Source organism: Salvelinus sp. IW2-2015, linkage group LG4q.1:29 (genome assembly GCF_002910315.2).
Source record: "Salvelinus sp. IW2-2015 linkage group LG4q.1:29, ASM291031v2, whole genome shotgun sequence".
NCBI classification, from domain to species: domain Eukaryota; kingdom Metazoa; phylum Chordata; class Actinopteri; order Salmoniformes; family Salmonidae; genus Salvelinus; species Salvelinus sp. IW2-2015.
Window position 1 is genome coordinate 76,334,025 of NC_036842.1, and position 14,237 is coordinate 76,348,261.

At 46.0% G+C, this 14,237-nt stretch overlaps 1 protein-coding gene across 1 annotated transcript in view; it reads left to right on the top strand.

The window, feature by feature from the left end:
• The window catches only part of shank3a (SH3 and multiple ankyrin repeat domains 3a), a 302,959-nt gene that overhangs the window by 224,280 nt on the left and 64,442 nt on the right, over positions 1-14,237 (top strand). Inside the window, exon 13 of the mRNA XM_070443122.1 lies at positions 926-1,039. Coding sequence (XP_070299223.1) covers positions 926-1,039 — 114 coding nt within the window. The remainder of the gene's footprint in view (positions 1-925; positions 1,040-14,237) is intronic.

Consider the following 14,237-nt stretch of genomic DNA (forward strand, 5'->3'; position numbering starts at 1 on the left):
TGTGTGTGTGTGTTTGTGTGTGTGTGTGTGTGTTTTCTTGTGTGTGTGTGTGTGTGTGTGCCGGAATATATGCGTGTTCAGCTMTTTAGCCTTCTTGTTAGCCTGTGTGTGCTAGGGGTAATGTGTGTGTGTGACAAAATATATGTATGTCCAGCTCTTTAGCCTTCTTGTTAGCCTGTGTGTGCTAGGGGTAATGTGTGTGTGTGACAAAATATATGTATGTCCAGCTCTTTAGCCTTCTTGTTAGCCTGTGTGTGCTAGGGGTAATGTGTGTGTGTGTGTGTTGGGGTAATGGATGAGCTTAGTGGAAATGAGCGCTTGTCTCAGTCCTGCAGCGAAGATCAATATCAACCATACATTCATCTCTAATTACCACAGCAGGGCTCACATGAACACACGCGCACGCACACGCACACGCACACACACACACACACAAGTTATTAGCCTTGACTAAGAGCACACACATCCCCTTCTAATGCAATATCTGATGGCTAGCTACCCACCCAGTGGTGGGTATGTGTCTGTTATTTAGAGGAAATAAAATGTCAGGTATCCCTTGGTAATGAGGCCTTCTGACATCAATGGGACTTCATGGTTAAATAAAGGTTAATATTTAAATAAAAACATTAAATTGTCTCCACTTTATCCACAAATGATACAAGAACTGTGTGATTATTGACTCCACTCAACATTCTGTGACATCGACTTCTCTTTCAGCCACAGTGGAGACTCATCTGTTAACCTGCAATGTATTGTCCATATGCTGTAGTTAACTCCTTTTTCTCTCTCTTTCTCCCTCTCTATTTCTCCCTCTCTCTCTCTCCCTCTCTCTCTCTCTCTCCCTCTGTCTCTCTCTCTCTCTCTCTGTCTCTCTCTCTCTCTGTCTGTCTCTCTCTCTCTGTCTCTCTCTCTCCCCCTGTGTCAGTGTTGAGTATAGGAGAAGGAGGTTTCTGGGAGGGCACGGTCAAAGGGAGAACAGGCTGGTTCCCTGCCGACTGTGTGGAAGAAGTTCAGATGAGACAGTATGACCCTCGGCTAGGTAAGGACTGGAGAACATACACACGGGCATACACAACATACACTCTCACTATTCACTGTGTGAACTTACTTGGGTTACCTAGCCCTGTCCACAGGCTGGTGGAACTATGGGTGCTGTCCACAGTGCTGAACAGGCTGGTGGAACTATGGGTGCTGTCCACGGTGCTGAACAGGCTGGTGGAACTATAGGTGCTGTCCACGGTGCTGAACAGGCTGGTGGAACTATAGGTGCTGTCCACGGTGCTGAACAGGCTGGTAGAACTATAGGTGCTGTCCATGGTGCTGAAGAGGCTGGTGGAAACTAGAGGTGCTGTACACGGTGCTGAACAGGCTGGCGAACTATAGTGCTGTCACGTGCTGAACAGGCTGGTAGAACTATAGGTGCTGTCCATGGTGCTGAAGAGCTGGGGGAACTATAGTGCTGTCCACGGTGCTGAACAGGCTGGTGAACTATAGGTCTGTCCACGGGCTGAATAGGCTGGTGGAACTATAGGTGCTGTCCACGGTGCTGAACAGGCTGGTAGAACTATAGGTGCTGTCAATGGTGCTGAAGAGGCTGGTGGAACTATAGGTGCTGTCCACGGTGCTGAAGAGGCTGGTGGAACTATAGGTGCTGTCACGGTGCTGAACAGTGGCGAACTATAGTGCTGTCCACGGTGCTGAACAGGCTGTGTAGAACTATAGGTGCTGCCATGGTGCTGAAGGGCTGGTGGAACTATAGGTGCTGTCCACGTGCTGAAAGGCGGTAGAACTATAGGTGCTGTCCACGGTGCTGAATAGGCTGGTGGAACTATAGGTGCTGTCCACGGTGCTGAACAGGCTGGTAGAACTATAGGTGCTGTCAATGGTGCTGAAGAGGCTGGTGGAACTATAGGTGCTGTCCACGGTGCTGAACAGGCTGGCGGAACTATAGGTGCTGTCCACGGTGCTGAACAGGCTGGTAGAACTATAGGTGCGGTCCACAGTGCTGAACAGGCTGGTGGAACAATAGGTGCTGTCCACAGAGCTGACTCAGCCCTGTATGTACAATATTATGTATGCTGACCTCTAATGTCTATACCCTCGCTGACTGCGGAGACACACACACACACACACACACACACACACGAACAATTGCACGCACGCGCATTCACACGTGCGCACACACACAAACACACACCTGAAGATGCTCACAAACACATGATCTACTCTCACATACTCTGTTGAGGAGGTGTCTCAATCAGAAAGAAGTTAAAAAGAGCACATAAAAAGACATGGGGGAAAACATACAGGTACCTGCCAAAATAATGGAAACACTTGAGTCTTAGTCACCAGGTCTCAACCCAATTGAACACTTATGGGAGATTCTGTAGTGGCTCCTGTGTTAGCGATTTCCACCACCATCAACAAATGATGGAATTTCTCGTGGAAGAATGTTGTCGCATCGCTCCAATAGAGTTCCAGAGAATTGTAGAATCTATGCCAAGGTGCATTGAAGCTGTCCTAGCTCATGGTGGCCCTTATGTTGGTGTTTCCTTTATTTTGGCAGTTACTTGTACATGTTGCATTCATTAATGTATTCTCTATCTCTGCATGTTTAGATTAACAGTCAATACGTACACTATACAGTGATTATCGGAAAGTAATCAGACCCCTTCAATTTTTCCACATGTTGTTACATTACAGCCTTATTCTAAAATGTATTAAATATTTTTTTGCCCTCATCAATCTACACACAATACCCCATAATGACAAGGTTAAAACAGGTTTTTGATATTTTAGCAAATGTATTAAAAAATTAAAAACTATTCAGACCCTTTGCTATGAGACTTGAAATTGAGCTCAGGTGCATCCGGTTTCCATTGATCATCCTTCAGATGTTTCTACAACTTGATTGGAGTCCATCTGTGGTAAATTTAATTGATTGGAGATGATTTTGAAAGGTCTCACAGTTGATAGTGCATGTCAGAGCAAAAACCAAGCCATGGCCGCCTGGCCAAACTGAGCAATCGGGGGAGAAGGGCCTTGGCCAAGGAGGTGACTCATCCCCACAGTTCCTCTGTGGGGATGAGAGAACCTTCCAGAAGGACAACCATCTTTGCAGCACTCCACCAATCAGGCCAGACTGAATTCACTCCTCAGTAAGAGGCACATGACAGCCTGCTTGGAGTTTTCCAAAAGGCACCTAAAGATTCTCTGGTCTGATGAAACCAAGACTGAACTCCAAGCATCACGTCTGGAGGAAACCAGGTACCGCTCATCACCTGGCCAATATTATTTCTACGGTGAAGCATGGTGGTGGAAGCATCATGCTGTGAGGATGTTTTTCAGAGGCAGGGACTGGGAGACTAGTCAGGACAAGGGGGAAATTAATGGAGCAAATTACAGAGAGATCCTTGATGAAAACCTGCTTCAGACTGGGGCAAAGGTTCACCTTTGGGTCTGAATACTTATTTTAAATGTGATATTTCTATTTAATCTGAAAACTTTCTGAATAAACTGTATCTACAAAAGTATGTGGACACCCCTTCAAATTAGTGGATTCGGTACTGACAGGTGTATAAATCGAGCACACAGCCATGCAATCTCCATAATTTTTTGGGCAAAATGACGCTGATAGAGATGGTCGCCGCATTTAGTTTTTTTCTGTATTATTTCTTACATTGTTACCCCAGGAAATCTTAAGTCTTATTACATACATCCGGGAAGAACTATTTGATTTAAGAGCGACGTCAACTTACCAACATTGCGACCAGGAATCCAACTTTCAAGAAAGCGGATCCTCTGTTTGGACCATCACCCAGGACAATGGATCTAATCCCAGAAGCCGACCCAAAACGACGGCACCGCAGAAGGGGCAGACGGAGCAGCCAACTGGTCAGGCTCCGTAGACATGCACATCGCCCACCGCTCCAGAGTATACTACTCGCCAATGTCCAGTCTCGTGACAACAAGGCAACCCTCTCTGGAAGGGTTGCCTTCCAGAGAGACATCAGAGATTGTAACATTCAATGTTTCACAGAAACATGGCTCTCTCGCGATATGTTGTTGGAATCGGTTCAGCCACCGGTCTTCTCCATGCATTAAGCTGACAGAGATAAACACCTCTCTGGGAAGAGGAAGGGCAGGGGTATATGCTTCATGATTAACGACTCATGGTGTAATCATAACAACATACAGGAACTCAAGTCCTTATGCTCACCCGACCTAGAATTCCTTACAATCAAATGCCGGCCATATTATCTCCCAAGGGAATTCTCGTCAGTTATCATCACAGCTGTATACATTCCCCCTCAAGCAGACACCACAACAGCCCTCAAGGAACTTCACTGGACTCTATGTAAACTGGAAACCATATATCCTGATGCTGCATTTATTGTAGCTGGTGATTTTCACAAAGCAAAATTGAGAACAACGCTACCTAAATTATTTTAGAATATTGATTGCAGTACTCGGGGGGGTAATACACTTGATCACTGCTACTCTAACTTCCGCAATGCATAGAAAGCCCTCCCCCGCCCTCCCTTCGGCAAATCCAACTACAACGCCATCTTGTTCCTACCGTCTTATAGGCAGAAACTCAAACAGGATGTAACAGTGACTAGAACCATTCAACGCTGGTCTGACCAATCGGAATCCACGCTTCAGGACTCGGTGAGTGAGTTTATAAGGAAGTGCATTGGAGATGTTGTACCCACTGTGACTATTAAAAACCTACCGTAACCAGAAACTGTTGATGGATGGCGGCATTCGCGCAAAACTGAAAGCACAAACCACCCCATTTAACCATGGAAAGAGGTCTCGGAATATGGCTGGAAATAAACAGTGTAGTTAGTCCCTCTGCAAGGCAATCAAACAAGCGAAATTACGGAACAGGGACAAAGTGGAGTCGCAATTCAACGGCTCAGACACGAGACGTATGTGGCAGGGTCTATAGGAAATCACGGACTACAAGAAGAAAACCGGCCATGTCACGGACACCGACGTCACACTTCCAGACAAACTAAACACCTTCTTTGCCCGCTTTGAGGATAATACAGTGCCACCGTCACGGCCCGCTAACAAGGACTGCGCCCCCCCTCTCCTTCTCCGTGGCCGACGTGAGTAAAACATTTAAACGTGTGAACCCTCGCAAGGCTGCCGGCCCAGACGACATCCCTAGCCGCGTTCTCAGAGCATGCGCAGACCAGCTGGCTGGTGTGTTTACAGACATATTCAAACGCTCCCTGACAGTCTGCTGTCACCACATGCTTCAAGATGGCCACCATTGTTCCTGTACCCAAGAAGGCAAAGATAACTGAACTAAATGACTACCCCCCCCCCCCCCGTACCACTCACTTTTGTCATCATGAAGTGCTCTGAGAGACTAGTCAAGGATCATATCACCTCCACCTTACCGATCACCCTAAACCCACTTCAATTTGCATACCGCCACAACAGGTCCACAGACGATGCAATCGCCATCACACTGCACACTGCCCTATCCCATCTGTACAAGAGGAATACATATGTAAGAATGCTGTTCATTGACTACAGCTCAGCATTCAACACCATCGTTTCCTCCAAGCTCATCATCAAGCTGGAGGTCCTGGGTCTCAACCCTGTGCAATTGGGTCCTGGACTTTCTGACGGGCCGCCCCAAAGGTGGTGTAAGTAGGAAACAACATCTCCACTTCACTGACCCCCAACACTGGGACCCCACAAGGATGTGTGCTTAGCCCCCTCCTGTACTCCCTGTTCACCCACGACTGCCTGGCCATGCACGCCTCTAACTCAATCATCAAGTTTGCAGACGACACTACAGTAGTGGGCTTGATTACCAACAATGACGAGACAACCTCCAGGAAGGAGGTGAGGGCCCTGGGAGTGTGGTGTGAGGAAAATAACCTCTCACTCAACATCAACAAAATAAAGGAAATGATCGTGGACTTCAAGAAACAGCAGAGGGAGCACCCCCCTATCCACATCGAAGGGACAGCAATGGAGAAGGTGGAAAGTTTTAAGTTCCGAGGCATACACATCACAGACAAACTGAAATGGTCCACCCACACAGACAGTGTGGCGAGGAAGGCGCAGCAGCGCCTCTTCAGCCTCGAGAGGCTGAAGAAATTTGGCTTGTCACCCAAAACCATGACAAACTTTTACAGATGCACAATCAGGAGCATTCTGTTGGACTGTATCACAGCCTGGTACGGCAACTGCACTGCCCTCAACCACAAGGCTCTCCAGTGGGTGGTGCAGTCTGGGCAAACTACCTGCCCTCCATGACACCTACAGCATCCGATGTCACAGGAAGGCCAAAAAGATCATCAAGGACAACAACCACCTGAGCCACTGCCTGTTCAGACCGCTACCGTCCAGAAAGTGAGGTCAGTACAGGTGCATCAAAGCTGGGACCAAGAGACTGAAAAGCAGCTTCTATCTCAAGGCCATCAGACTGCTAAACAGCAGCCACTATAAATAATGCCACTTTAATAATGTTTACATATCTTACATTACTCATGTCATATGTACAGTATGTATTGTATTTTATACCATCTATTGCACCTTGCCTATGCCGCTTGCCCATCGCTCATCCATGTATTTACATGTACATATTCTCATTCAGCCCTTTAGATTTGTGTGTATTACAGCTAAAGTCGGAAGTTTACATACACTTAGTTTGGAGTCATTAAAACTCATTTTTCAACCACTCCACACATGTCTTGTTAACATTTACATTACATTTAAGTCATTTAGCAGACGCTCTTATCCAGAGCGACTTACAAATTGGTGCATTCACCTTATGATATCCAGTGGAACAACCACTTTACAATAGTGCATCTAACTCTTTTAAGGGGGAGGGGGGGGTTAGGAGGATTACTTTATCCTATCCTAGGTATTCCTTAAAGAGGTGGGGTTTCAGGTGTCTCCGGAAGGTGGTGATTGACTCCGGCTGCCCTGGCGTCGTGAGGGAGTTTGTTCCACCATTGGGGTGCCAGAGCAGCGAACAGTTTTGACTGGGCTGAGCGGGAACTTACTTCCTCAGAGGTAGGGAGGCGAGCAGGCCGAGGTGGATGAACGCAGTGCCCTTTGTTTGGTGTAGGGCCTGATCAGAGCCTGAAGGTACGGAGGTGCCGTTCCCCTCACAGCTCCGTAGGCAAGCACCATGGTCTTGTACGGATGCGAGCTTCAACTGGAAGCCAGTGGAGAGAGCGGAGGAGCGGGGTGACGTGAAGAAACTTGGAGACGGTTGAACACCAGACGGGCTGCGGCGTTCTGGATGAGTTGTAGGGGTTTAATGGCACAGGCAGGGAGCCCAGCCAGCAGCGAGTTGCAGTAATCCAGACGGGAGATAAAATTATAGTTTTGTCAAGTCAGTTAGGACATCTACTTTGTGCATGACACAAGTCATTTTTCCAACAATTGTTAACAACAGATTTATTTCACTTATATTCACTGTATCCAATTCAGGTGGGTCAAAAGTTTACATACACTAAGTTGACTGTGCCTTTAAACAGCTTGGAAATTCCAGTATATTAAGGTCATGGCTTTTAGAAGCTTCTAGTGGGCTAAATTTACTTAATTTGAGTCAATTGGAGGTGTACCTGTGGATGTACCTTCAAACTCAGTGCCTCTTTGCTTGACATCATGGGAAAATCAAAAGAAATCAGCCAAGCCTCAGAAAACAAATTGTAGACCTCCACAAGTCTGGTTCATCCTTGGAGCAATTTCCAAACACCTGAAGTACCACATTCATCTGTACAAACAATAGTTCGCAAGCATAAGCACCATAGGACCACGCAGCCATCATACCGCATAGGAGAGACACGTGCTGTCTCTAGAGATTTACATTTACATTTAAGTCATTTAGCAGACGCTCTTATCCAGAGCGACTTACAAATTGGTGCATTCACCTTATGACATCCAGTGGAACAGCCACTTTACAATAGTGCATCTAAATCTTTTAAGGGGGGGTGAGAAGGATTACTTTATCCTATCCCAGATTGAACGTACTTTTGTTGCGAAAAGTGCAAAATCAATCCCAGAACAACAGCAAAGGACCTTGTGAAGATGCTAGAGAAACAGGTTACAAAAGTATATATATCCACAGTAAATATGAGTCCTATATCGACATAACTTGAAAGAGCCGCTCAGCAAGGAAGAAGCCACTGCTCCAAAAACCGCCATAAAAAAGCCAGACTACGGTTTGCAACTGCACATCGTACTTTTTGGAGAAATATCCTCTGGTCTGATGAACAAAAATAGAACTGTTTGGCACATCAATGACCATCGTTATGTTTGGAGAAAAAAAGGGGATGCTTGCAAGCCGAGAAAACACCATCCCAACCGTGAAGCAGCGGGGGTGACAGCATCATGTGTGGGGGCTTTGCGCAGGAGGACTGGTGCACTTCACAAAATAGATGGCATCATGAGGAAAGGAAAAGTATGTGGATATATATTGAAAGCAACATCTCAAGACATCAGTCAGGAAGTTAAAACTTGGTCGCAAATGGGTCTTCCAAATGGACAATGACCCCAAGCATACTTCCAAAGTTGTGGCAAAATGGCTTAAGGACAACAAAGTCCCAAAGTTATTGGAGGTGGCCATCACAAAAGCCTGACCTCAATCCTATAGAAAATGTGTGGGCAGAACTGAAAAAGTGTGTGCGAGCAAGGAGGCCTACAAACCTGACTCAGTTGCACCAGCTCTGTCAGGAGGAATGGGACAAAATTCACCCAACTTATTGTGGGAAGCTTGTGGAAGGCTACCTGAAACGTTTGACCCAAGTTAAACAATTTAAAGACAATGCTACCAAATACTAATTGAGTGTATGTAAACTTCTGACCCACTGGGAATGTGATGGAAGAAATACAAGCTGAAATAAATCATTCTCTCTACTCTTATTCTGATATTTCACATTCTTAAAATAAAGTGTTGATCCTGACTAACCAAAGACAGGGAATTTTCACTAGGATTAAATGTCAGGAATTGTGGAAAAACTGAGTTTAAATGTATTTTGCTAAGGTGTATGTAAACTTCCGACTTCAACTGTAGGTAGTTGTTGGGGAATTGTTAGATTACTTGTTAGATATTACTGCACAAGCATTTTGCTACACTCGCATTAACATCTGCTAACCATGTGTATGTGACCAATCAAATTTGATTTGATTTCATCAACCATTGGCAGTAGAATGGCCTTACTGAAGAGCTCAGTGACTTTCAGCGTGGTATCGTCATAAGATGCCACCTTTCCATCAAGTCAGTTTGTCAAAATTCTCTCCCGCTAAAGCTGCCACGGTCAACTGTAAGTGCTGTTATTGTGAAGTGGAAATGTCTAGGAGCAACAACGGCTCAGAACGGGATCTCAGAGTGCTGAAGCACGTAGCGCATAAAAATCGTCTATCCTCGGTTGCAACACTCACTGCTGAGTTCCAAACTGCCACTGGAAGCAACGTCAGCAAAACAACTGTTCGTAGGGATCTTCATGAAATGGGTTTCCATGGCCGAGCAGCCGCACACAAGCCTAAGATCACCATACACAATGCCAAGCGTCAGCTTGCTGCCATTGAACTTTGGAGCAGTGGAAACATGTTCTCTGGAGTGATGAATCACACTCCACTATCTGGCAGTCCGACAGAAGAATCTTGGTTTGGCAGATTCCAGGAGAAAGCTGCTTGCCCCAATGCATAGTGCCAACTGTAAAGTTTGGTGGAAGAGGAATAATGGTCTGGGGCTGTTTTTCATGGTTTGGGCTAGGCCCCTTATTTCCAGTGAAGTGAAATCTTAACGCTACAGCATGCAATGACATTCCAGATGATTCTGTGCTTCCAACTTTGTGGCAACAGTTTGGGGAAGACCTTTTTGCTGTTTCAGCATGACAATGCCCCCGTGTACAAAGCGAGGTACATACAGAAATGGTTTGTCGAGATCGGTGTGGAGGTACTTGACTGGCCTGCACAGAGCCCTGACCTCAACTCCCATCGAACACCTTTGGGATGAATTGGAACGCCGACTATGAGCCAGGCCTAATCGCCCAACATCAGTGCCCGACCTCACTAATGCTGGTGTGGTTGAATGGAAGTGAGTCCCCGCAGCCATGTTCCAACATCTAATGGAAAACCTTCCCAGAAGAGTGGAGGCTGTTATAGCAGCAAAGGGGAGACCAACTCCATATTAATGCCCATGATTTTGGAATGAGATGTTCGATGAGCACACGTCCACATACTTTTGGTCATGTCATTCAGGGGTCAGTATCTATCCAGTCATATGGTCAATCTTTGTAGATTCATTTTTAATGTTTTCTTGAATGTGAATTTATTTTTCACTTGTGTTTGAGGGTGTGTCTGGAGAGGGTTTTGTGAAAATAGGTGTTGAGGAATGTATGTTATCTTGCCCCCCCCCCCCCCATTCCTTGAGGAATCCTGCCGCTTTATGGGATTAGGAGGTGAGGAGGGGTGAGGAGAGAGTGCCTGGGTGAGAGTGTGAGAGGCTGAGAAAAGGGGGGTCTCTAAACACAGGAGGGAGTGAGATAGTGAAGGAGAAGAATAAGGGAGAATCCACTAAAGGACAGAGGAGAAGAAATTAATGTGAGGCAACTCTTTCTTTTTCTCCGGTCTCCGTCCTGTCTTTCCTTATTCCCTCTCCTCTCTTGCTGTTTCCCCCCTCTCCCTCCCTTATCTCCCTCTCTCTCTTCTATTTGTCTTTTACCCCTCCTCTCTTTGTATTTCTCTCCTCCTTTATCTCTCTCTCTCTCTCTCTCCTCTATGTGTCACTTACCCCTCTTCCCTCTGTTTCCCTCCCCCCTTATCTCTCTCTCTCCTCTATTTGTCTCTTCCCCCTCCTCTCTCTCTCTCCATTTCCCTCCCTCCCTCCACTTCTCCTTCTCATTCCATGTCCTTCACTCCTTTCCACTGGGTATTGAAGTACAGAAACGTTATATATTTTTTTAGATTGTTTAATATTAACTCAGCAAAGGATTTTGGTGCAAAAAAATAAGTCTAGCTAAATAATAGATAATGCTCAACAGTTAATGATATGCAGTTGTTTTTGCAGGAATTTGATGCATCCTAGGATACTTCAACAGTCATGAAATAATAGATAACACACTAGAGGACACACATACACAGAAAGACAATCACACACAAACTCAGGCACACACATTCACACACGTAGACACAAGCATGCACACACTCAGACAAACACACACTTGTTTATCTGGTAAGCACTGAGGCATCACTGACAGTCATGGCAATATGTCTCAGCTCAGCTCAGTGAAGCAGGAAAGACAGCCCTGTCTACAATTAACTAACCTAAACAACACTGCTCTCTGTGTCTGTGTGTGTGTGTGCGTGCGTGCGTGCGTGCGTGCGTGCGTGTGATTTTGTCTGTGTGTGTAAGTGTGTGTGTGCACATCATTTTTTATCCATGTGTTTTACCCGTGTATGCGTGAGTGTGTAGTTGTGTAGTTGTATTGAAATCAGAGTGTGGATTTTTTAGTAACTGACTGTGTGCTGCAGGGTCTCTTATACATCACCCTGTGTCGTGACTCTCACTGTCTCATCCCCCTTAATCTATCCAACTGTCTTTGTCTCTCTTTCCCTCTGTCTCTTTCTCTCTCTTTTTCTCTCTCCCCCCATTCTCTCCCTTTCCACCTCTCTGTGTTGATTTGGTGATAAGGTTTTAGTCAGGGTCAGAGAGAGATAGATAGAGAGAGGGAAAGAGATAGGGGGATGGATAGGGGTAGAGTTAAGGCCAGGGTCAGGCCATCAGTGAATCTGTTATTTATTGTGACACCTCTCTCACACACACACACACACACACGCACATGCAGACAAACACACATGCACACGCAGACACACACACACAGACACACCTGCGCACAACCACATCGCCAAGTGGACATTCATCTGGGGAGGACATTTTATCATTTACTGCAGGTAGGAGAGATAAAAAAGGGGAGAAAGAGATTATTGGAGAGAGGGAAGGGGGAGAGGACAGAGGGATGAAGGGAAGGGAAAGAGAAGGGGAGAAGGAGGGAGTCACTGATTGAGAGAGTGAGAGCGAGAAAGAAAAGGATATTGATTGAATTCATTAACTCAACAATGAGTGATGTATTTAACATTTACATTAGAGTTATTTAGAGTATGCTCTTATCCAGAGTGACTTACAGTTAGTGCATTCATTCAGCTAGGTGGGACAACCACATATCTCAGTCGTAATTACATGTTTTAAGTAGCTATCAGCAAAGTCAGAGCTAGTAAGGGGGAAAAAGTCTAGTACGAATGTTAGTTCACAAAATAGAGGGGGGGGGTTGCTGTGGCATTATTTAAGATATTCTTTGAAGAGGTAAGGTTTCAGATGTTTTCGGAAGATGGACAGGGACTCTGCTGTCCTAGCTTCAGGTGGAAGCTGGTTCCACCATTGGGGTGCCAGGACAGAAAATAACATTGACGAGGCTTAGCGGGAGGTCCAGGGGTGGGAGGTCCAAGAGACCAGAGGTGGCAGAACAGAGTACTCGGTTGGGGTGTAGGATTTGAGCATAGCCTGAAGGTAGGGAGGGGCAGTTCCTCTTCCTGTTCCGTAGGAAAGTACCATGTTCTTGTAGTGGATGCAAGCTTTGACTGGATGCCAGTGGAGTGTCCGTAGGACAGGGGGAAACTTAGGGAGATTGAATACCAGGCACGCTGCAGCGTTCTGGATAAATTGCAGGGGTTTGCTGGCACAAGTGGGGAGCCCAGCCAACAACGAGTTGCAGTAGTCCAGATCGGAGATGACAAGTGCCTGGATTAGGACTTGCGCTGCTTCCTGTGTGAGGTAGGGTCGTACTCTACGGATGTTGTAAAGCTTGAACATGCAGGAGCGAGTCACTGCTTTGATGTTTGCAGAGAACAACAGGGTGTTGTCCATTCTCAAGGTTCTTTGCACTCTGGGAGGGGGACACTGTGGGGTTGTCATCCGTGATGGAGAGGTCTTGGAGCAGACATGGCTTCCCCGGGAGGAAGAGAAGCTCCTTCTTGTCAAGGTTGAGCTTTTGGTGGTGGGCTGACATCCAAGCTGAGATATCTACCAGGCACGCAAAGAAGGGGGGGAAAGAGAAAAGTAATTGAGCCTGAGAGGGTGGAGAGGAGGATCTGATGGTTTATGTTGTTCAAGGCAGCTGACAGATTTAGGAGGATGAGAACAGAGGAGAGAAAGTCAGCTTTGGCAGTGCCGAGAGCCTCCATGACACAGAGGAGAGCAGTCTCGGTTGAGTGACCCATCTTGAAGCCTGACTGGTTAGAGTCAAGAAGATCATTCTGAGAGAGATGATGAGAGAGTTGGTCAGAGACAGCACGCTCAAGTGTTTTGGAAATTTAAGAAGAGATACTGTCGTTTTTGAGGTCCGAGGGGTCGAGGTAGAGAGGAAAGAGTTAAATGATGATAGGTCCTCCGGGAGTTTTGTTTGTCAATTTTTGCCCGCAACCCTGTTCTGTAAGCTCGCAATGAGTCACACAGCAGGAGGGTAGGGCCGAGCCGGCCGGGAGGAAAGTGGACAGTGCAAGTGCCGGGGCAGTAACCGAAAGGTTCTTAGATCGAGCCCCGAGCTGACAAGGTGAAAATCTGTCATTCTGCCCCTGAACAAGGCAGTTAACCCACTTTTCCTAGGCTGTCATTGTAAATAAGTATTTGTTCTTAACTGACTTGCCTAGTTAAATAAAGATTAATTTAAAAAATCATATGATGCAGAAAGGGAGGAGAATACACAGTAAAAATAAGTGTTAATTTAACTCCTATAGAATTGAATTCAACAATGTTTCAGATAACATTTGGTCCCAGTCTACATAGAGTTAAAGTTACTCTTGTAATGAACACGAGGGGAGACAGAGAGCTGGTTTCAAGCGCAGGGTGCAGCAGGTGTTTATTGAAACTGACCACAGGAGGAGGCAGGTAGCTGGTTCCAGGGGCAGGCAGAAGGTCATGCACAGGGGTCCAAAAAGGCAACAGTACAGGCAGGCTAGTAACGTCGTCCAGGAGATACAGTGGGGAGAACAAGTATTTGATACACTGACAATTTTGCAGGTTTTCCTACTTACAAAGCATGTAGAGGTCTGTAATTTTTATCATAGGTACACTTCAACTGTGAGAGAAGGAATCTAAAACAAAAATCCAGAAAATCACATTGTATGATTTTTAAGAATTTTAAATTAATTATTTGCGCATTTTTATTGCATGACATAAGTATCTAATGATACATCAG